We start from the raw sequence: 24,874 nt of genomic DNA, 5'->3' as shown, positions 1-24,874 counted from the left end.
ACAAAAGTAAAAATAGTGTGTTAAGATAACCTCCAAAAACGGCACCGTGTCATAGCACAGCTGCTGGGGATTCAGCCCCAATAAACTCTGAAAATTTGCAGGAAGAAACAAGTGCCATATATTATTAGTTCCCAGATTCAAATGCCTGGTTATGTGTTTTTATTCCTTTCTCCATCAAGAACTCTCTACGAACAAACCTAAGACTTGAGTTCTGAAAATCTTTGCCTAACAACACAAGCAACCTTCCACTCACCAATACTAGCCAGCCCCTCTACCACCTTTTGCCTAACTTTTATATATGGGATAAATCCTCTCCCTGTCATCCCCATCACCACCTTCGCTGCTAAAACATATTCATGGCACTCTAAGCACCCCTCAACAACTAACTCATAGCTCTCAAATCCAACAAGAAATTTCTCCCTCTCCAATAACTCAATCACATCAACTGCTTTCGACATTTCTCTGTTTGCCCGCAATGCGGCTGCCACTTTCACCACCGTTGCATGCCTCGGTACCAATCCAACTTTTGCCACCATTTCCTTCAACATCTCTACTGCATCATCGGTCCTCCTGAATGAGCTCATTGCACCAATCACAATGCTGTAACTCTCTGAATCCGGAAAACATCCTGCTCTACCCATCCCCTTCAAAACTTTAACCGCTTCCATCAGCTGATCAACAGCACAGAGAGACGATAAAAGGTAATTACAAGTGCCACAATCCGGGTGATACCCAATGGACCGCATCTCTAACAGAATGTCAGCGACAGAGTGAGATTGGCGTCTTTGCTCAAGCCATACAGAAGAAAGAAGAAGGCGCGTTTGGGGGACAGGAACACAGCCAGAACGAAGAGTACGTTGGAGGATGGCAAGAGCAAGAGGGAGGGGATTGGAACTTTGGAGGGCATAAGATAGGAGGCAATCATAGGCAAGTTGAGGGCGAGAGCGGGGTCTGAGAGGGATGAAAGAACGCAAAATATCATCAATGACTTTAATTCTGTGATTGTTAGGGATGGTGGAGAGGAATGAGAAGGGATTGGGGTTTTGACAAGGTTGTTTGTAGGAAATGAGAAGGTCAGGAATTTGTTGGTAGTCTTTGGCTTCAACTGCAGCTTTGATTTCTTCAAGCGTTTGTGATGATAGTGAAGAAAACTGGAGGAGAGAAGGACCTAGATTAACAAGGGATCTGCAAACTTTTTTTGCTCCAGTCATCATCGTTTCGTTGTAAATAAATAAAAAAAATTGAAGGATAGCAAGGGTGCTTCAATGTTAACCTGCAGATAATCATCATGTAGAAAAGTTTTAAATCAATAAAAAGCAAAAAAGAAGTTTCCACTCTTATTCTTCTTTATGTAACTAATTAAATGCTTACAAACGCAAGGTCCAAAGCTTACAGTGGCATATCAGCGAACACCTTATGCACAATACATTAATCGACAAAATAATACACCTGGTCACATAGAGATTTGGGGCAACATGAATATTCATTGATGGAAGAGTCTGATCTGAAAGGGTCAAGATGGGCAGTGGTGGGACATTAATTTGGAAACTGCCATTTGATAAAACGGTATAGGTAAAGTTCCAAAATTGATTTATTTAATATTTTATGCTACAAAAGCTTAATAGATAAAACATAAACGGTACTTGCAAGTAAATAAGTTAAATATTGTAAGATGCCAGAGATTTTAGTCGCAACCCCGAAACGTATAAGTAGAAGTTCTCTGACAAAACCAAGATCTAACTTATACAAGTCACCATAAAATTACAATCAAAACGAGGCCGTTTAATTGAATCCGTGGATAATACTAGAATTAAATTCAACATGATACTCATCAAGTTCAGGTGCTGAACATGATGAGGAAAAGGTTAAATGGGTACAAACATGAAGTACAAGAAACTAAATCTTTACTCTAATGGACCGAACCTGAGCTCACCACAGGTGAAATCATGATGAACCACATCTCTGGCTGCGTGGCTGACTCTTACAAATTCTCATTACATAATAGTTTTAAGGATAATTTAACGAATTATTATCAACTTGGATGAGATACTAGTATGGGCTAGCTATAACTGGGATGTATGAAGTATGAACTGCTGCCAAGAATAATATGCATACCATTGGAAGTGAGCAAATGTTTTTGGACATTGAGACTGATTCTCTTTTATGTGACACGATTGAGACAAAGCTAAAGCTATCCATACAAGTTTCTATATTGTATTAACAGATTTATCTGTGGGATGTTCATTCATCAATAACAAATTAACTTGCACTGTTGGTATGAACAGAGGCAATCAACCTCCAATTTTAGTCTAGATCTCCCTTCTTGTGGCATGTAAGAATAATTATATTATACATCCATCAAAAGAAACCTGGAATGAAAAAATCCAGTCCGTCATTATAAGAACCTGAAAGGAATCAGGGAGTAAAGTTATAAAAAAATTATATATAGAGAGAGAGAGAAAATTAATTATAGAATTACAAAAAAAAAATAAATAAATAAAATAAAAAATAAAGGAAAACCATGATGGTGGTATTCCTATATACCAGTCAAGCAAAATCTTTGCAAACAAAGGAAGTCAGTCAAACAGCATTTTAAACTATTTACCAGAAAACAAATTAGTAACTGGCAATGAACTCCTCATCGATGATGCCTTCTTCTAGATCTAAAACGGCGATGAATTATCCGAAAAATCATCACAAAACTAATGAGAACCACACCGACCTGCAGAAGTAAGAATATCTTCAACCCTGGAAGCAACCAGCAGAAACTTAGTCTCATAAAGTTTTACAGCTGCACCAAAACTATCAGAGACACAGAATACCTTCAAGCTTCTGGATTAAATCCTCCAAATTCACTCGATTTTTTGTTTCTTTTGCATCAATAGAGTCCAGATCATTGACTGTAGAGATGTAATTACTATGTTTGTACTCAACATTCCCTCCCATGACACAAGTGTTGGGACACCTGATGCTGCCATCGTACTCATCACTTCCGTCACAGCAATCTAAGAAAATGTTCATTAACAACAGGCAGGAATTTCAAGGGGGAGGCACAAGAGTATTCTTATTTTTCTTAATCCAAAGAAACAAGCAAATTCAAATTTTAGACAAAATAGGACAAATCTGGATAACAAAAATCAAGTTCAGTTCCACAGAACTTCGTGGTGGCATCAATGTAACAAGTCTACACCTATGTGAATTCAGCTAACTTTAACAGAGAGACATTTGATGACTTTAAGACTTATAATTTATAAAAAGCCATAAGCACAGGGAATATGACATTGTTCAAAATCCATTTTAGTAAGACATTGTTCAATCATCAATTTAGTTCACACATATAAAATGGCCTTCATTGAACTGTAAAAAGAAGTTATATGATCCTAGAGAAGGATAACATAACAAGCAATCTCAGTCTCCAGACTAGTTCAAAATCCAAAACAAAACATTAACAGGCAAGTCACAAAAAAGACATTGACAAACATGACGCTCAAAACAGTAGGGTTGTCAATGATATTATCTCCAGTTATTTGCATATTAATACAAGAGGCGTCCCAAAACTTAATGCTACATGCCTGAACTATGTTTTTACATTTCCAGAAGTCCTAACTGGCTATGCTATCACAATTGAGGAAAAAGAAGTGATCTTAAGAATTATATTTACCACAATAATGATCATTTACACGAGAAGAGAAAATGAACTGAGGTGTACTTCCCACATTCCTACAATAAAATTTGCCATCTGGACAAGCTGAAGTTCCTGAAAATACAAGAAAGAAGGCTTAATTAAGCTAATAACAGAGACATTAACAACATGAAAATGCAAACTGAATGAAGAATAACTGGCAATTAACTAATACAATTAGTTCATGCAACAGGACGACATTAAAAAACAAAAGTATAACTCATTCATTAAGAAGTTTAATCAACTTAAACAATTAAATTTTGAGGAAAAAGCCCAGACTATAATCGAAAAACTTTAACGCTGGAGGATACTTAAGATACCATTAGAACAGAAAGAGAAAATGAAGCATCCAATGATACAAATCTCTGCATAGGTGAAGATATATGGAAAGGGTAGCTTCATTTCCAAAGAAAATTAAGAGTCTACTTAATTAATGACTTGATACTACCTAATCCAAAGGGTAATATCTATAATATTTTCCCCTAATTTTGTTTTCTGGACTGCATATAAATCACTTCATCACTTGAATATCAACCTACATAGTCTCAGTGGCAGCATCCGATGATTTATATATAATACCATACTGCTAAAAACTCAAAAATATTAACATTAAAATTCATTCAATCATATTTTACATAGTAATATCCCATTATATCCTAAGCTGAAAAATAAAAAAATAAAAAAAGCAATATGATACCCGGCTCGTCAGTTCCGTCAATACAGTCGCAAAAATTGTCGTTAAGACGGTCTCTGGTAAAGGACTTGGACCCATCTTTGCACTTTATAATCTCTGACGAAAAGTATTTCTGATCTGCAAAAGCACATTCATTAATTGAAGATTTTCAGGAGCATAATAAGCTTTTGGGAGAAGAAGAGAAAGCGTTACCAAGTGGGTGAACACCAAGGATGAAGGGTGATTTACAGTGAACAAAAACGAGTTGGAAACAGATAGAAATCAGAATAAGAGGAATCGAGTTTTTGAACATCGTGTTTCCTGGGCTTCGTCGAAAAGAAAACACTTCGACATAACCATTATTATTCCACAAGTAGACCTTGACTCAGAGTCAAGACCCAATTGGCTAGCCCAGTGGTTCTGCTTCAGTTAAATCACATTGAGTTCTGTACCTCTTTTTTTTTTTTTTTTTTTTTAACTTTCCTCGGTTAAATATTATTTATTTACTATATTTATCAACAAGTATAAATAATTACTAACATGTGACAACTTGAATGTCAAGGTTAACAGGCATCACATTTTAAAATAAATTATAACACAATTTTTATATCATATTTAACTTTTTAATGCATTTTAAAAATAAGATAATTTAAATTCAATCTCAATTATTCAAATGTTATAATTTAATCGTTCGAAAATTGTTTCAAAACTTGTAAAAAAATAAATAAAATTGTAACCGAATTCCTTAATTGAATTAAAAATTGTCCGTAACTTAAAAGGCTCAAAAGGCAAACAATTGTGAATTGTTGAAAATCAATTATAATATTAATAGATATTGCGGTGAATCATAAGGTACATACCGCGTTTGATTTTCTTTATCTTTTAATGGACAGGATTAGTTAAGGAGTTATTCATTCTTCAAGGTGTATACAGAAATAAAAAAGGATGAGAACGTACACATTAACCCCCACGCCTGGATTTTTTTTTTTGAATAAATTCCGATTGCCTGTTCTCATCATTTATAAATTCCAATTTCTTGTTCTCTTTATGCATCCATCAATATACATGTATCACAGACAATCATTATTTTTCAAGATATAATTATTTAAAGAAAATTGATATATGTATATAGCAATAAATTTATGTATTTTAGGAAGTTTGTTTTACTTTGGTAATGTCTTACTGTAATCTCCAATATCCTATTTTATTAAAATGGATTATATTAACTAAAATTCAAAATATAAACATGCATAGTCAATTCAATAATTTATATATATATATGGTACGTACCAGCTTTTTAAAACAAAATTTATTTAAGATTAGTCAAAATTCATTACATTCTTAAATGAAAAACCTCCCCCTTCTGAATTTGTAATTCAAGTGGAATAAATAAAGGATTCGATAAGAAGAAGAAAAAAAGAAAAAAATCATTATAGCCCATTTAATTTAAAAGAAATAAGTTTATATGATGTATATATATGTGTGTCTTTCAATATCCAAGACGAAAGAAGAAGTATCATGATCAGCATTCTATATATCGAACATCGAAATCAACCATGCCTTGTGTTCCCATAGCGTGCTTGCTTTCCATCATCTTCCCATTGATTTAACTAAATGGACCTATAAAAAACAAAATAAGAGAATTCATTGATCAAGTAAGTACTTAGAAAGACAAAATTAAAATTAGATTAAACATCGAAATTACCTGAAATGTAGTATTGCTGGTTAAACCCTCTAGTGATAGAGTGTTGTTGCTGTGGTGGCTGCTGTTGTAGCGGAATATTGACAACACCACCAACCTCTCTTTCTTGCTTTAATTTCGTTGGATTTTGGACAAATTGTACTGAAGGATAACCATAGCTACTCTCCAATTCACTCATCGAATTTCCATCGTGATTAATATAATTCCCCGCATTATTATTATTGTTAACCACTACTTCTTCCATACTCATTCCATTATTACTCATCCCGTTTGTTCCATTCCATCCGATTAAAGGGGGTCGGAAAATGACTCCCCCTTGTCCCGCCATTAATTGATGATTTTGGTTCTGGTTTTGCATTAGGGCTTGGCTTTTGTATAATTTAAGCTCTTCACAAATTCTTTTGTACTCTCCATAGGGGCCTAAAACCGGATTCTTTTGCCTCCAAAGGGCTTCCCAGATTAGTGAATCTACAACTTTTGGTCTATCTTCTTCATCAACACTATGCACAATCTTTGTGACGTTGCTCACACCAAAAACTCTGTGAACTGCTTGAAATTCTCGGCTTCTATCAGCCGGAAAATAGGCGGCGAGTTTGCACTCCTCGTTGCATTTTTTCCTTTGATGTTTGCATGCAGCACATGCTGATTGCACGCTTGATGTAGCAGAGTTATTGTTATTCCTTTGCATCCTATAATTATTTCAAAAACAAAAACAATAAAAACACAAACTTTTCTATGTAATTATGTTAACAAAGTATATATTCTAGCAAAATTTACAGATAACAAACATCATCAGTAAGGAAGAAATCAAGAGAAACACATGCGGGAGAATATATAATATAAGATTAAGGAAGAAATTAAACAAGTTTGAGTTACATATACACACCTTAATTACATACAAGTATTTTGTGGGTGCGCGAGAATGAAAAGAGAATGTTTGCATAAAGAATATAAGAAAAACAAGAAGATGATCAAAGAACAAGTTTAAGTGTTTGTGTATAAGGGCATGAAAAGATTGTCAGTGTGTGTAAAGGTTTGGGGGATGGTTGATTAGGGTTTAGGTAGATCATAGGAATAAGAAGAGCCGCCGGGAGAAGAAGAAATAATATTATGTTTAATAAAGAAAGAAATCTAGTCTTAATAGAAAACAAATCTATTTTTTCATCTTTCCTTAATTAAAAATTGGCATAAGCTAATTGGGATGGTAAAAGAATCAAAGTGTGACAGTCATGCAGACCGCGTAAATTATTTGGACAAGCGATATTACTATGTTTTTTTTAATTTTAATTATAAACTTTAATTTTTATTTTATTAATATACAACTACTCTAGTATTTTAAAAAGTGTTTTTATATAGTAATATTTTGTATTGAAACAGTGTCTGCCAAGAGCCAACTACTTGACGAGAAGATAGTTTTTCTAATTTGTAAAATTCTTTTAGGCTAATATATCCTGATTCATGAATTATATCGTGTCCTGTAAACTCTATACTACACAAATCTGGAAAGTCAATCTGCATCAATTTTATTCAGACAAAGAGGATGCTTAAGAAAAAGACATTTTAATCCATCAACTCCAAGGCCTAAGTGTGATAAATTACCAACTATATATACTCAACATTACTTTATTTTTGTTTATCAAAGAGTACCATGTCAAATTCTTCTCAATATTATTTTGAATTATGTACAATCACATTATTCTTATCTATTTTTATATATCAATTACAAGACACAAGAATGTCAACTTCATAAAATCTTTCATTGTCTCTAGGAAAATTATTAACAAATTTAGTAGTTGCCAAAACTTAAGTATTTTATAAACCACTATTGGCTAACCAAGTGGTCAACTAGGACTTCTGTATGTATTACTCAAGAGGTTTTGAGTTTGATTTACCTCGATTGCTAATAGGGGTGGCCACTTTTCAACTTCAGGGTCCTAAGGATAGGGGTGAAATTGAGTTGAGTCGAGTATCCAGTTAATCGAATTCAACTCAAACGCTATAGTACTAAATTCAAGTTCGAGTTTGAGCTTGAGAAATCAAGTTCAAACTCAAACTCAGTACCTGTAATTGGAATTTCATTATTCGAGTTCGAGAATACGAGCTTTAATTGAATTCGAATATTCGAGTTTTAATCAAGTTTCGAGTCGAGTTCTACTGTGATCGAACTCGACTTGAATGACTACTCAAACTACTTGAACTTGAACTCGACTCAACCAATGTTGAGCTGAGTTTGAGCCAAAATCGAGTTGAGCTTGAGCCGCTTGTGAGTGGCTCGGCTTGATTTTCACCCTTATCTGGGGGATTAGTTCAGATGCACGTAAATTGACCTGAACACCCCCAGTTAAAAAAAAAATTATATATAATAACAAAAAATCTTGTTTTTAACTGTAATAATGTTATAGGTTTCAAGTCAGAGCCTTGTCAGTATCGGTATCACCGAGCAAAAATTTATCACTCTTTGAAGGGAACCACTAAAAGTTGATATGAGATCACACTGTATATTATTGAATGTGTTTTACTTGACCAATTTAAAACAAACTTTTGTTATTGTTCAAATGTTGTTATCAAAGTTGTATAAATCATTGGACTCGAGTATAAAGATGAACTATTACGTTAATGTAAAAAACAAAATTTGGGCCAGAAAAATTATAGAATAAGGCCCAATCTTTAGCCTCTTTTTGGTACCACACCAGGAAACGCCTGAAGAAGAGTAATTAAAGATGCCGCCCAATGTTAACGCAAGTGGAACTGAGAAAGTCTGTAAAACCATAATTACACATTAGAAAAATCTTGCAAGTCTGATCTTACAGCGTGAATTTCACAACAATCCTAAGGCCTCACTCTTCTGTAACACCATAGTGTTATCTGCTTTAGGTCTTGTCAGTATACTTCATGTTTCTTTGACTTAATTGGCAAATGCTAGTTTAATTTATGTATCAATTATGTGTGTTATCTTTTATATAAATAAAAATATTTTATTAGTTTTTAAATATGAAAATAAAATTTTTTATCAAATTCAATAAATTCTTTAAATTATAAAAATATATTTTTATTTAAAAAAACTTAATAAGAGAGAGAATTATAAATAAAATATATAAAAACGTTAGTTTATTAATTAAATTATAACAGGAAGAGTCAAACTCACTCTTTGATTTATATTTAAAGAATAAAGTCGTTTAGACCCTTATTTTTTAGTAAACTCCTTATATAAATAGTTTGGATCATATAAAGAGTCTTTGGAAATACTCTTTATCTCACTCGAGATGAAATATATCAACCAGTCTTCTATTAAATTTTATTGAATATATAACAAATTTTGATCCATATTAATCAAAATTGAGTCCAAAAACCCACAGAGTCCATATTAGACCCACCCATAACCCATCACTATCATTGAGAGCAATACTTAACAGAGAGCCATATCGAAAGATCCATTTATCTTTCACATCAAATCTGTATAAAGATCTTTGCTTTCGGTTAGTTGAACAGTTAGACATATCTTTCTGGCTGGTTGATAAGCACATTAACAACACACTGTTAAAAGGGTATAACTGAGTTTAAGATTTGAAATCTTTCAAATACCAACAGGAGTAGCATGAGATGATTTATCACTCTTCATTTAGGGTTCTTATAATAAGTTAAAAGACACACAATTGACTTATACACCTTTCAATCACGCAAAAAATAAAAAAAAAAACAAACAAACACCCCCATAATTCCATCGCCAAACAGAGCTGATCCTATCTCACAATTCATCCTGGTAACCGCAACTATTTCTTTACCAAAGTTAATATACCCCCCCATGTTGCACTCCACTTTTTTCTCCCTTAATCATGGCGTGGCTCCCAATAAAGTTAATCGGTCGCTTGACTGATACCTTGACCAAAACTATACTCTTTCAATGCAACTGAGTTTAATTTCTGAAATCTACAATCCCTTTGGTAAATTGAATCACTGGGTGGGTAGCATGGAAATTTCAATGTCTCAATGGTAAACTTAGGGCGGCTCAAGGGCAGCAGTGAGGCTGCCAGGGCCCAAAAAATAGGGCAAAAAAGGACAATTTTTTATAATTTTTTTAATAATTACAAAATAAAAATATGTATAATTTTTACCTAACCATTCCAAGGGGCTCAAAAAAAAAAAAAAAAAATATAAATTTATTATAATTTTACATATATTTTCCCCCCAAAGTTTGATGAAATGCAATTTTATCTCTAGTTTCATATATTCTAATTTACACCTCAATTACACTGATTTCTTTTAAAATAAAAGGTTAAAATGTCATTTAATGTCTAAATTACACACCCCAATTCAATTCCAAAATTCGTATCCACATAAATCATCTCCACCCCTCTTCTGCCGCCAGCCTTTTGAGCTGATTTCTCGATTTCCTCACCAAACGTGGAACTATCATTTTATCATTTTCCAAGTGTTTTCCAGTTTGATAGCCCCGATTTGCCAATTTTTTACGAATCTCACACCTAGCTCTATTGTGTGTGAACAACCATTTCGACCTTTTTGGCATGTACCTACATCGTTGGCCTTCCACAATAACACCATCTTCCTCCCCTCAACCTTCTCACCAAAACCCCTATATACCCCATTGTTCACTCGCAATCGCCAGCGCCGATACCTTTTGGGATGCACTTCTAAGTCTTTTCGGTCAATCCTGACATTGGAAATCACCCATTTCACCACTATCACTTCTCCCATATGCTCTCAAAACCCCCCACCACCTACCCCGTTACCCGTCGGTCGTCGTCCACCTCTCCAAAATTTTGATTCAAAAGACAAAAAAAATTTAAATAATTTTTTTTATATATGTTTATATATAAAGAACCCCAAAATTTTTGTCTAGGTCAAAATTTTCTTGAGACACTCTCGTAACATAATGAGTATAACGTGCAAATACACGTTTGGGTATTAATTTTCTTGGATTCATGATATAGATTATTTATGGAAAATAGCAATGTTCAGTTTCTAAGTATTCATATGAGTCTCCCTTGTCTAACACTTACCAACTAACACTACCACCAAACATATACTCGTTTCTTTAGACTGTGTGACTGTCCTTCCCCTTAAAGAAACAGAAAAGCATTTGGCAATCATAGTAAACTAAAGTTGGGTGCTTTATTTATATCTTCACCTTTATTAAACGCCATCTCACCTCCCCTCTTTCCTATTCAAATTTCAAACTCTTTCCCAGCTTCCTCTAACTATCTTGTACATTCAAGATTTGCTTCAAGTAAAAAGTGACAAAGCTCGAGACTAGTCTAGCGTTAATGGAAGAGAAGAAAGGGTTGATCATCAAGAACAGATTTTTAATTACGAAAAAATGAGCCCGGCTAGATTCATCAAGTGTGTCACTGTCGGCGATGGAGCTGTTGGCAGACTTGCATGCTAATCTCCTACACTAGCAATACCTTCCCAACGGTATGAACGTATATCACATTTTAATTGGCGTCCTCTCCTTATCTGCATAAACTTGCCGCTTAATTTGAGTTTGTTTTCTTCATTTTCTCTTCTGATAGGACTACGTGCCCACGGTGTTCGACACCTTTAGTGCTAATGTGGTGGATGGCAGCACAGTTCCCTTGGACTATGGGTACTGCTGGTGAGGATTGAGCTACCTTGCTTCAGTATTATGCCTTTAAATTAGATGGCTAAAAATTTCTGCTGAAGAATTATCATATAAAGTATAAACTTTCAATTACTTACAGAATAGATTGGTTGTACACGGCAGGAGGATTACAACAGGCTTAGGCCTTGAGTTCAGGGGTGCAGATGTGTTTCTTGTTGGCCTTTTCTCTCGTCAGCAAAGCTAGCTATGAAAATATTTCAAAAAAGGTTACAACTCTTTTATTTTTTTATTTTTTGCTTTTGATTTCTATTTCAAATTGTTGCAATCTGACAGAAAACAATTTCTTGGCACGTGGATCCCTGAGCTGAGGCATTATGCTCCGACTGTGCCTATCATTCTTGTAGGAACAAAAATGGTAAACATAGTTCTACTTGTGTGAAGGAAACAAATTATGATTATCTCAGACAGTAAGTTTTCATCACTCTGAGGTTCTAATATTAGAGCTGTTGATTTAATTTGATACAGATTTACGAGATGACAAGCAGTACTTGATTGATCATCCTGGCCACTACTCCAATCTCAACAGCACAGGTAATTTTCTTAGAGATAAATTATATGCAAACTAAGGCATACTATTTCAACAGAGTCAAATTAGCATTCAACATGTCATGATGGACATTTTCAATTCGGATCAGGGGGAAGAACTGAAGAAGATTGATCGGTGCTGCGGCTTACTTAGAGTGCAGCTCCAAGACTCAGCAGGTAATTGGTTATTTTTCTGAAGTTTGTAATAAAAATAAAATTTTTATGCAGAATTTTACTAACTAAAGAATATGCCTCTGTTTCAAACTTTCAGCCCACGTTAAACTACCAACTTTTTAATTTCTTTCTTCCAGTTTCAGATGAATGTCTGATGAAGAAGTGGGTTTTATTCAGTAGCGGATATCTTAGGCGCTTGCTTCTAAAAGCACAATGTACAAACCGAAAGAAAATTTTACCATCTCAGAACATTTTTGATAGTGATAAAGTTTATTTAAACGACGATCCCTTTATTTGCGGAAAAAGTAGAAAGTTAAGCTTCAGCATATGATTGTTCAATCTTCTTTTGTCATTATCTGCAATAATGAGCCTTAAAATTATTTAGAAGTCAATTTCCCTTTAACTGAGTCATAGTAAACTAATTAATAAGAACATGTCAAGTTCAACAGTTTTATGTTATGTGTTTGCTGTGATGAACAGAATGTAAGACTGTGTTTGATGCCGCATCAAGGGTGTTTTGCAACCTCCGAAACCCAGAAGAAGCGGAGAAAGACAAGGCCATGCGTGTTTCTGTAAAACCAAATTTCATTTTTAAGTTCCTCCATATATGTAACATCCACCATTTCTCTTAGCATTTTTATTTCTGTGTCTATATTGCCTGATGGATAATAGGCATTTTGTCAAACTTTGCGAATACGTGAGCTCTCTCTAAGAGCTCTGTAAGGTAATCTCTGAGTAGCATGCAAGAGTATATATATATATATATATATATATATAACTAGAATAAATACTTGAGAACTCTTCAAGTTGATTAGTAACTGAGATTGTCATTTACAGAATTGAGTTTGCAACGAAACAGATCTCTTATTTTCTATCCTAAACTTTTCCAAATCGAAAATTAATAATTTTAAACTCGGATCAAACATTTCATGGTCTGTTACTATAAATCCTATGAATTTTTCATTTAACTGTAATTGTTGGATGGTTGAGCTTATATATATAATATATAAATAGAACTTATGACCTGTAAATATAAGGGATTAAGGGTGAGATATTTTACTCTGTTATATGCGCAGGAAAACTTTATATCTGAATGATTTGAGTTGTTGGCCTTGCTATGTAACATTATATCCATAATTTCTGTTAAAAAATTGATGAATTGCAGACATGAAGAAGAATGAAATAATGAATATGCGCTTCCCTTTGATCATCCACGAGTTAGCAATGAATAAAATCTCTACACTTAGAAATGCATGGTAAAATTTGAAACCTCAAATCAAATCTATTTGAAGGATGGGGACGTTTTGTATTGTAGGGGTAGATCCAGTGTTATTCATCCCAAATTGGGCCTTACAAACCCAAACCCACGGGCCCTAACCCATCTTATTTATTAATTACTTTAACAAAGCCACCAAATTCTTCAAAGGATTGCAAGACTCTTTGGTGGATATAAATAAAATCGGGAAATAAAAGATAGATTGATAAATACTTCTTACAACTTTCTCTTATAAATATTGATATGATAATTTATAATTGGTCAATTTTTTTTTGATCAGGCAAGATCCATTGTTAGACAGACAAGACCCATTGCGAGCTAACCAATTACGAACTGACACATCGTGTTTGTAAGAGAAAGTTAATGAAAATGGTTTATTAGTGTAGTATTACTGAAATCCAAGATCAAACTTTCTACAAAAAAGCTCTGAGGGCGAGGAGTTCAAAACATCTCCAGTACTTTAGGTTTAGTGAAAGTGAACTTAGACGTTCCACCGTTAATATCTTTCAATAAAATCCGTTAAGTAACTCGAGGAATCCTGTCAAAAGACTAAATTACCCTTAACCCTCCTTTGTCACTTTTTAAAAATTCTGGATCAAAAAGATTTTTACTGCAAAACCCCCGAAAAAACCTTTCACGGTTTCACCTCACAGAAACGATTTCCAAAGCCCTAAACCATCGTCACATGTACAGAAACTAAGAACGGACAAAACACTCGAAGAGTTCCAAAACCAGAGCCATTTCTCTCCCGGAATGGCTGGTCCTCTACTTCTCCGTTCACTCTGGTCCACCTCCAAGAAATCATTCTCCTCATCGCCGTCTTCGTCTCACATCAAATCCTATCTGTCAACCGCGCGCTTTTTGTCCACCGCCGCCAATGCTGCCTTAACTCCAAATCCGGCGTTGGACCCTAGCCGTCTCCGCAACGTAGCAGTTATAGCGCACGTTGACCACGGCAAGACTACGCTTATGGACAGGCTTTTACGACAGTGCGGCGCTGATATCCCGCACGAGCGCGCCATGGACTCCATCAGCCTCGAGCGTGAACGTGGTATCACCATCGCCTCTAAGGTTTGATTTACAATTTTATATATGAATTCAACTTAACATTAAACATTTTTTTTTTTTCTGATTTTGAAGGTTGTAATTAAACTGTATGAGATTGTAATTTACTGAATCCACAGTAGTATTGTATGCTACAACTGTGGCTTATTACTTATATAGATCAAAACTTTTAACTTTGATGAGTAAGCTCGGTCAAGAGAAGTCACTCAACTTATTGCTGATTGAAATCCTTGTTAAACTTATATTATGCTAATTATATTGAAAAGTCTTGCAATATATATTGTTCAGGACACATGCTAATGGTATTAATATATTGGTAGATGAGCTAATACATATCACCGAGATATGATTTCGTTGCTTTTGTTAAACCATGCAAATTGCTAATCTTTGTTTTCTAGTATGTTATTGCTGTTCACTTTGGTGATTTCTATTCTCTAATTTGATTAAAAAACTATCAATTCTATCACTTCTACTTTACCTGCCCTAACTTTTCCTCTTTAATTTTCTAAATTATTTCCAGGTTACGTCGATATCATGGAAGGAAAATGAACTAAACATGGTTGATACACCTGGACATGCTGATTTTGGTGGTGAAGTATGTCTCCACTGTGATTATGTTTAGAACATATTGTCAGGACTTAAATTTTATTTATAGTCTAATTGTTGAATAATGACAGAATATATTATGTTGTCTGCTTTAAAAAATCTAAGTGGAAGAATCTAAAGTATAATAATGTGGGCATGGAGATCTCAGTACACAACATGAATGTTCAAGTGCTTTCATATAGGAGAAGGCAAGAAGGTATAGAGTGGTGCTTATACCATAGTGGGAATTATAATATAATGTATGGTAAATTATTTGATAAAGTATGATTCTCGACAGTCGACATTGGTGGCCTGCTATCCGTTTACTTTCTAAGAGGGACATGTTTTATGTAAATATAAGCCTTAAATTGTGTAAATTTGTTGATTGAATAAAAACAGTAGCATATTGTTTCCATGGCAAAGATGAAGTGAATGACATGAGAAAATTTTGAAGTCCCAATGTCTGGAGTTGGAGTGGAAAATATGCTTTACTTCGAGGCCTTATTTAAAAATGACAGCCTACAGAACTTTTGCTGAAATTGATATTTGCTTGGCTTTATTTTGGATGGGTATAGGTTGAGCGGGTTGTTGGCATGGTGGAAGGAGCAATTTTAGTTGTAGATGCTGGTGAAGGTCCACTTGCACAGACAAAGTTTGTTCTTGCCAAAGCCTTGAAATATGGGCTGCGTCCCATTCTTCTTTTGAACAAAGTTGACAGACCTGCTGGTATGAACATATGTTTCATTTTTCCTTTAGAAAAATTCTTTTTGTGGATAGCTTGTTCACTCTTTGTAATAATACTTTTCTATCAATGATGGCCTCCTTGTTTCTTCCCCAAAAGAAGGTAGCTGGTTTACAATTGCAAGATCATATTATATCTGTGGCAACTATTTGCATATGGCATTTTCTTTGGTTTAGACATGGATTAGAATTTATGTTTCTCTTTTAATTTTTATTTTTTAAAGATATGTATTAGTCCTTATTTCTATGGTTGCTAATCACTCAGTTTCCGAGGAGAGGTGTAATGAAGTTGAGAGTCTGGTTTTCGACCTATTTGCAAATCTTGGTGCCACAGGTAAAAAATATAAGTTCAAAAGTGTTATCTGATTTTCACTTGCTGTTGTAATAAGTTGGATGGAAGTATTGTCTAATAAATTTTATTATATTTATGTTAGAGGAACAACTAGATTTTCCTGTTCTCTATGCCTCTGCTAAAGAAGGATGGGCATCTTCCACCTTTACCAAAGATCCTCCAGCTGATGCAAAGAACATGTCTCAGCTGCTTGATGCCGTCATAAGACATGTTCTTCCACCCAAAGCAAGCCTTGATGCACCATTCCAGATGCTGGTTGGTATTCATTGCTGGTCCAGTGAATGTTTTGTGTCCATGTAATTCTGTTAATGCTCTCCTTAGTTGCTTTTCTGTGCTGCGGATGTACATATAATATGATAAAATGGTGTGAGTCTATTTGTGTTTTATGCTATATAAAAATCTAAATATAGTTGGATCGCAAAATTTTGTCCACCAAGATGAAGATTTGCCAAATTATGCATTTCCAGTTTGTAATTTGTCTTTGTTCTGTTAGCTTGTTCTGGTGCAAGTCATCTTCCTGATTATGGCGATTGCTAGGTGTTCTTTAATATGAAATGTCGAAGATGAGTTTTTCTATTGGCAGTGCGTTGGGGTGAATGGTACTTGCACTGTTTTTCAGTGTACTTTTTGGGTCCATGCTTTCCTTGCTATATTTTTGCTATCTTCATATAAACAGAGTAAATTATAGGTTATCTGGCATAGCTTTTATTTACTTCCTATTTTTTTGTTTAGCATTCTCTTCTCTTTTGGTTCTTAAGTCATTTATTTTTTGTTTTTCATTTGCTATTCACTCCACTAACCTCTTTTTTGTGAACATTGACAAAGATACTTGATGTTGCCTTTCAGGTTACAATGATGGAAAAGGACTTTTATCTTGGGCGGATATTGAGTGGACGCATTGCTTCTGGAGTCATTTATGTTGGTGACAGAGTACATGGACTACGTATCACTGATTCTGGGACTGAGAAAATCGAAGAAGGAAAGGTTTGTTGTTCGGTGTTAACTGAATTCACTTGATCCTGATTCACATTATATTCAATCTGCTGTTTGGTACTGGGTCTGAGCTGTAAGCTCCAGTTTCTTTTTTACAATGAAAAAGAGTTGCATGACAATGCTACAAATTTCATCAATGAATTTGGCCTTCTTTATTAAAATCACGAGATTCATCACATTGAAGATTCAAGAAAATAATTACATCATTATAAAATCAATTAGTCTTTTTTATGGATGATGAGAAAAATTTATTGTTATCCAATGTTGCTTTGATAATATCGGTAAATCCTTTCAATGGTTGTGTTGCATACAATCAAAATCGCTCAAATTAAATGATAAAGCTTTGAGAATTATAATTATTTCACCTTTGTTTCTCTTTGGTATACCAAATTACTTTGACCCTATGTTTCTCAGTGATATCAGTTTGATTGATGATCTTAATTTTGTAGGTTCTGAAGCTAATGAAAAAGAAAGGCACATCCGTGGTTCTAATTGACAGTGCAGGAGCAGGTGATATTATATCGATAGCTGGGATGACAAAACCATCAATAGGCCATACAGTGGCAAATACAGAGGTATTTGGGTGCATGTTATAGTCTTTCTTCTGAGATTTATTGTGTGCTTTGGTATATCATGTGTAACATTCGATATTAGCAGATTATTTATGGTATATTTTCTATTTAAAAGTGTACTTAACTGTTTTGTTTGTGAAATAACATAATTACTTCCATTTGAATTGGATTTTGAATGTTCTGATAGGTTATGACTGCATTACCCACCATTGAGTTGGACCCCCCAACCATTTCCATGACTTTTGGTGTAAATGATTCTCCATTGGCTGGTCGCGATGGTAGCCATGTATGTCTCAAACTTTGCCTTTTCTCTTTCCCTAACATATACATTGCTTTATGCTACTTTCAATATCCTGGTTTTCCATGGTTGCTAGCATGCATTTCTCAATGGACAGCCGCATGTTCATCAACATGTTGACTGGTCATGGTTATTGAAACTAACCTTAGCCACATCTTCTATAGAGTAAGAGATTGGATTTTATGATGTTATTTGTTGATGGCTTAAATGCTTACACAGTTGGAAATTTTTTTTTTTTTTTTTTTTTGGTACATGTCAATCCCTTGGAAGTGCCTCATAGAAAACATCACTGCAGCTGTCATTCTTAAACTTTTATGTAAACCCTTGCAATATGTTTTTACTGATTTCATGCTGGGCTGCACAAGAATTTTTGCTGATCTACTACTGGGGAATCGTATGAAATGTCCCTATGATGCTTTGCCTGTACTATATGTCTCTTCCACACCACAATGCTTTTTAAGATGTATGTATATCTCTTTTTGCCGCTATCTGAGGTGATGGGATTCTCGTTGTTTTATAATTGTAGCTGACAGGAGGAAAAATTGGTGATCGGTTAATGGCTGAAGCTGAAACAAACCTTGCCATAAATGTACTTCCAGGCTTGGCAGAAACTTATGAGGTTCAGGGAAGGGGTGAACTTCAACTTGGTTTGTATCTCCTAACATTGGATTTGTTTATTTATTTTTCCTTTTTCCTCTTTTACTTGAGGTAAAAGCATTTCTCTGAATATGTATAGCCATGAATTGCGTCCACTTGTATCTCGCTTCCTTTTTTTTTTTTTGTTTTTTAAATTTCTGCTGATTCTAATTTTTCTTTTATGGTAAATAGGTATATTAATTGAGAATATGAGACGTGAAGGATTTGAGCTTTCTGTCTCACCACCAAAAGTTATGTACGTTATTAAGATTCTTGATTAAGGCACTGGTTTTGTCTCATTCCATATTAATGACACATGTCATTTGTTTGTGTCCAACGAATAAAAAATCCATAGATCAAGTCTTTGGAAACCTCACAATATTAGTATTGATTTGAAAGAGAAAGATCAGAAGTGAGAGGTGAAAAGCATCTAATATATCTATTAAAGTTTGTAAGCATTATCTGGGATGCAACTTACTATAGCGTCAAAGTATTGTTTACAGGGGAGGGTTATTTTTTTTTATTTTTATTTTTTAAACTCTCATTTACTGGATTTATGTTGTTAATATAAGCAAAGTAATATCAAATTTTGTTGATGAGTGCCACTGGTCTGAGGTAGGTCCTACTGAAAAATGTAACAACAATCAGATTATTTTGATTGATGTTAACTTTTTCAGGAACCTTTATTCTTCCTCTTCTGTTGACTTTTGTGTTTCAAATTTGAAAAGTTCTCATATATTTGCTGAGCTATATATTTTTGGGTTAATTTCGGTTACCTCCTCTCACTGTTAGTGTAATTTTACAAATTCTGATTTAGTTTGGTAATTTTCTTTGACCTCCCCTATAGTATTAGTATTGCTATCCTGTCCACTGTAAACAATGATTAAGCAAAATCTGATGGGAGGTCAATGATAATTAAGAAAATTTTTTAGGAAGATTACCAATAATTTGGTAGAATCTTAAGGGAGGTAATAGATGCTTACAAAGGGAGGTCAGAAACAATTTTCTAACTATAAGGGGTGTTTGCAAAATTAGAACAAACCTCAGGGGAGGTAAGCAAAATTAATCCTACATGTTTCTTCTGTAATTCTGTGTTAAGAATCAAAATTCTTATTTATTAATAAAGTTAGTTTAATGTTTATTATATTAAAAAAAAAAATCATAATTCCTGTTCATGAGGTATCAGAAATTTATCTGAGTGATGGGTTCATTGCCAAAACTGTAGAAACAGCATCTGTTTGTATCAATTCTTCTCCAAATCTATTGATGTTATTTTTAAAATCTCTTGGTCTTGTTTGCTGCCTCTGTTTTGTCTTATACCTTTATTTGTGTGCTCTTCTTTTTATTTTTTTATTTTTTTGGCAAGTTATGATTTTTATCTCTTGAACAATGTTCCTTCCCAAATCAGGTATAAAACCGAAAATAATGTGAAGCTTGAGCCAATTGAAGAAGTGACTATTGAGGTAGGATTTCTGATCTGCATATCAACTGGTTTTACACTCTTATAATTGGAACTTTTACTTATTATGATTTTATTTCAGATTAATGAAGAACATGTGGGGTTGATTATGGAAGCTCTCTCTCATAGACGAGCTGAAGTTGTCGACATGGGTCCAGTCCCTGGAAATGATGGCAGAACCAAATTATCTTTGACTTGTCCTTCGAGGTTGGTGCTTAAATTCTCTTTCTACTCTCAGTTAAGTGTTCATCTAATGCCAGCTCATAAAACATATTTCCAATACCTTACAGTTAAGAATAAATGATAGATGTAGACTCTTTTTGATGACACAAGATTTGGGTAAAGGATATTGAGGAGAAATGAATAAAGAATAGAATATAAGGTATCTCTATTAGAGGGGTGGCAAAATCAAGGTGCAAAGAAACCCTCTGGAAGAAATACTGTCTAACCTCTTTATGTATTTGTTTCTTGTACGGTCTGAGTGTGGTTTTTTACCTTGCAACCAAAATTCATCAAAAAAGAAATAACTTACTAGTTAGAAGTTAAGGCCCAGTAGGTCTGTTACCTGCTTTGATGTTTATGGTTCACAATTCTAGAATACTGGTGATTGTTTTCCTTTTCTTTTGACATTGCTTACTTTGTTTCAAATCCCAGGGGGTGTCTGACTATCCTTCAAAATTATAATTTTCTTGTCTGTTATGTACTTCAGGGGCCTTGTTGGTTACAGAAGTGTGTTCAGCAGTGACACTCGAGGAACTGGATTTATGCATCGTGCTTTCCTAAGTATGTGTTTTTAATCTAGGGATTTTTTTGACTGTTACTTTCTATTTGTTGTTCTTTGTTTTAATGTCCCATTGGGGTAGTAATTCCTTAACCCTGTTAACACTTGGTGACCTAGGTACATGAATATATAGTCCAGAGCTTTAGTTTTTTGAAAGATTAGATTGATTGGACATAAATACGATCTATTTCCAAATGTGCCTAAATACATGTGTATATATACATGGCTATGATATGTATGTTCACACTCATATATATAACAATTAAAATAAAATAAAATAAAAAATGTATAGGGAAGTAGGAATATGTCTAAATTCTAAAATGGGTTGGTTCCCTAAATGTGTGCCTAGAAATCTGGTGGTAGATCATATGTAATAGTACTTGCTTATTGTCAGTTCAATCTTGGAGTATGACTACTTGAGGGTAGTCACTTTTGTTTTATGAAGGGCATGGATTCTGGGGGAATTGAAATATTAGTATTCTAGCATGACAGGGAGATAGACTTTGATTAAGGTTAATCCTGGTACTGTTTCTTAAAAAGAAGACGACTTGTAATAGTTAATGTTACTTTTGACAATCAATTTTCAGTTCATAGCAATGACCTTGTTTTTTTTTTTTTTTTTTTCATCATTATCTTAATCATTTTGCTTTGAGATGAGTTGTGAACCACGGACTGGTAAAAGACCTGAATGCATTATTTGCTTTTTAAGTGTTTTAATGTGTCCACAATCTCACTTGTTCATGGCTGATTATCTTTCCTCCTTTCTTGTCTTGGAAAAATCTTCACACTAATGCGCATTGTAATCTATGTGTTGCAGAGTATGAAAAATATCGAGGGCCTCTTGGAAATGTTAGAAAAGGAGTGTTGGTATGTTTATCAAATGCCATTCTGCTTCATGACATTGTTACTGAAAATTATCTGTTAATCTTCACTTTCTCACCAAAAAGAGCGAAATAGTGTTTATAACTGTATAAGATGCTGTGTCTTTTTGCATTCTTAGTTTCTGAAACATAAATATTGACATTGCAAATGGACAGAGATCCTTCAAACTCTCTATTTTATAATATAGAGTTTTATTGGATATATGAAGTACTAAGAGTTTAAAACATATTGTTTTCTTGATAGTATGCATTAAATATTATGTATTTGTTGCTAAGATACCACCAATTATTCAATGCTTTGAAAATGTATGTTGTAAGATCTGTTATGTCTTCTAATTGAATTAGATCTTGGAGTTTATTTTACTTGTAATATTTTTCAGTCTACTACCTGATGTTATCTGTTTACTGATTGAACAGATATCAATGGGCTATGGTACAATCACAGCTCATGCATTAATGAGTTTAGAAGCTCGTGGAATTCTTTTCGTGCCTCCTGGAGTGGAGGTTGTCTACTTAAAATAACCACTTTTACTGCTTTCATTTTTGCCTCTTTGCTTTTGCTCAGATTCATTATCATCCATATGTGATATTGAAGTTCCAGTCTTTAAAATTTGAACATGATTGGTAGCCCTCCTATCTTCGAGTTTTCCTCTGACAAGAAACTCTGCATATATTGTTTAAGACATATTATTGTAGCCAAGCATGTTTAGTACTGGTATTTTATGAAATACTTAAGTTATAAACTGACTGTCAGAAATCTTATACAAACAGATATTGACATATAACATAAAGGAAGATGAACTTATATTAAACAATTTTTATTTTAAAAAAAATAATATGATTTAGCAATAAAACATAGTATTTAAGTTAGTTTAGTTATAAGAGCTTGTATAATAAGCTTGGAAGTGTAGATAATTTATATGTTATATCAGACTGCTGACGCCTTTCTAACTTCCCGTCTGATCATGATTTCATTACCCTGATTCCGATGGGATTGATGTGTATATCCTGCAAGAATGTTGCAGTTTCTTGTTGTCTCACATGAGTATGTTGCAGATTCTTGTTATGTCACATGAGTATATTGCAGACTCTTTGTATCTAATGTGATAAAGGGAAAAGAATTTAGGATAGCATATGTTGGCTGTCTGTTGGGCCTTTGGATAAAAAGAATGATAAACATTTAATGGGGAGAGTGAAAGAGATTATCTGTATTCAAGGAATTTGAGACACCAACCTTAGCAAATAGCATTTCTAAGTGTGGCTATTCATTTGACTTGCTGCTAATGTTATTGTATTATGTGCAGACATATGATGGCATGATTATTGGTGAACATTCACGGGATACGGATCTCGATGTATGATTGATCTTACCTCTCACATTATGCATTTTTGTTGTTTCAAGGTGACTGACTTTGCTATTATTTTCCTTAACAGGTCAACCCAGCGAGGGCCAAGGAACTTAATAATATCCGGGCTGCTGGCAAGGACGAGAATGTGAAGCTATCTCCTCCTCGCCTTGTATGCAATTTTCTACCGTTGAACTTGAGTTGTCTGGTTTTCTTTTTTCAATATATATGTTTATTTGTTTTTCAATCTATGAGCTGTTAACGCAGACCATGTAGCATTAATATTCTCCTGCAGCTTGTTTTTTAATATCTTATTATACATTGACTGGTTTTTTTTGAAACTCTGTACATGACATATTTTGTCGTTTATGAGTTGCACTGCACCAAAGTGAACTTTTATTTTGACATAGCAAGTTGTCATATAATTTACTATTCAAAATTGGAGAACAAGTAGCAATAGGGTGTTTTTGGTTGCTGGCTAACTAGAAGCTCTTTCAGCTATGTATTGGGTTGTTGATATGTTATTTTCTGTGCAGATGACACTGGAAGAGGCTATAGGGTATGTAGCTTCTGATGAGCTTATTGAGGTTAGTTGTGAATAATATTTAACTTCATTTTTAGCTATTAGGAGATATTTACTTAGTTTTTTATAGAAATTTTCAAATTCGTTAGGCTCTACTTATTATGTCATTTTTTCTCCCTACATTTTCCATTCTGTCATAAACAGATCACATAATTGGTGGCTTCTGATTGAGGAAATTCTTATTATTTTTAACACAATTTGAAAGAAAAAGATTATACCACCCTTTTTAACTCAAAAAACAAAGTAATTTTTTCCTTTCCAAGTGGGATGCCCACCCTTGGGAAGGAAATCTATGGGGAATCCGCTGGAGAAGGGAATCCCTGTAAATGATACATAATTTGAGCTATCAACTCCACTAAACAAAATGGCGTAAAAAGAACTATAAATTTCTCCCATGTAATTGAATGCTGATTATCCATATAATTTGAGCTTAAATTTTAATTATGAAACTTAAATGTTTCGTGATTTTGCTTGTTTATTGATATCTTATAATATCATATATGTATGCAGGTTACACCCAAGGCCATTCGGTTGAGAAAGAAATACCTGGACGTTAACAAGCGTAAAGCCATGAGCAAAAGGCCGAAGGAATAAGCCTTTGTCCTTACAATTTTGTATTCTATAAAATTGTTGTACCAGAGGATTTATCCTTGATACAATTTGTTGAACTCACTAAGTTATTATACCATAATTACAGGTTCGCATTAGTATAGCTCCATATATGAACATGTAAAACTATTCATTAACAAACAGTAAGGACTGAGAATACTGAATGTTGTATCGAGAAATAATAATTAAAACTAGAATATTACATTTTGTGTAAATATCAAAGGCAGTGAGAAGTTATTCAAATTTTGTAGCGGAACGCCTCGATGTAATTTTATATAATAGTGAATGGTTGCCGGGAAA

At 34.0% G+C, this 24,874-nt stretch overlaps 3 protein-coding genes and 1 pseudogene across 11 annotated transcripts; 2 read left to right on the top strand and 2 right to left on the bottom strand.

Moving 5' to 3' along the window:
* Nucleotides 1-55: 55 nt before the first annotated feature.
* LOC116106243 (pentatricopeptide repeat-containing protein At1g06270-like) lies at nt 56-4,750 on the bottom strand. Of its 9 annotated transcripts, XM_031392596.1 has the most exons (7): nt 4,569-4,750; nt 4,380-4,493; nt 3,662-3,757; nt 2,823-3,005; nt 2,723-2,748; nt 2,297-2,405; nt 1,185-1,273 (listed from the first exon to the last, which is right to left on the bottom strand). In XM_031392596.1, the coding sequence occupies exons 1-6, from the start codon at nt 4,666-4,668 to the stop codon at nt 2,343-2,345; spliced, it is 582 nt and encodes a 193-aa protein (XP_031248456.1). In that variant the 5' UTR covers nt 4,669-4,750; the 3' UTR covers nt 1,185-1,273; nt 2,297-2,342. The 9 variants fall into 9 exon arrangements, with proteins under 9 accessions (XP_031248452.1, XP_031248451.1, XP_031248450.1 ...); XM_031392597.1 differs by lacking the exon at nt 2,297-2,405 and having other exon boundaries at nt 1,066-1,273; XM_031392593.1 differs by lacking the exon at nt 1,185-1,273 and having other exon boundaries at nt 1,697-2,405; nt 2,606-2,748.
* A 1,211-nt stretch (nt 4,751-5,961) lies between these two features.
* On the bottom strand, nt 5,962-6,745 carry LOC116106128 (LOB domain-containing protein 2). Its single transcript, XM_031392479.1, has 2 exons — nt 6,061-6,745; nt 5,962-5,975 (listed from the first exon to the last, which is right to left on the bottom strand). The coding sequence occupies exons 1-2, from the start codon at nt 6,743-6,745 to the stop codon at nt 5,962-5,964; spliced, it is 699 nt and encodes a 232-aa protein (XP_031248339.1).
* Nucleotides 6,746-11,392: 4,647 nt separating this feature from the next.
* On the top strand, nt 11,393-12,973 carry LOC116106214 (annotated as a pseudogene).
* A 1,358-nt stretch (nt 12,974-14,331) lies between these two features.
* On the top strand, nt 14,332-24,668 carry LOC116106211 (GTP-binding protein TypA/BipA homolog). The gene is made up of 19 exons (XM_031392553.1): nt 14,332-14,744; nt 15,259-15,333; nt 15,899-16,049; nt 16,330-16,398; nt 16,499-16,671; nt 17,263-17,400; nt 17,859-17,984; nt 18,169-18,267; nt 18,806-18,926; nt 19,108-19,171; nt 20,324-20,378; nt 20,457-20,581; nt 21,084-21,157; nt 21,973-22,022; nt 22,454-22,540; nt 23,341-23,391; nt 23,471-23,554; nt 23,919-23,969; nt 24,476-24,668. Exons 1-19 carry the CDS (start codon nt 14,427-14,429, stop codon nt 24,557-24,559), a joined length of 1,995 nt encoding a protein of 664 aa, XP_031248413.1. The 5' UTR covers nt 14,332-14,426; the 3' UTR covers nt 24,560-24,668.
* Nucleotides 24,669-24,874: the final 206 nt, after the last annotated feature.

The sequence above is a fragment of the Pistacia vera genome, unplaced genomic scaffold, assembly GCF_008641045.1.
Source record: "Pistacia vera cultivar Batoury unplaced genomic scaffold, PisVer_v2 Contig51, whole genome shotgun sequence".
NCBI lineage: Eukaryota > Viridiplantae > Streptophyta > Magnoliopsida > Sapindales > Anacardiaceae > Pistacia > Pistacia vera.
This window is presented reverse-complemented; position numbering and strand designations above follow the sequence as displayed.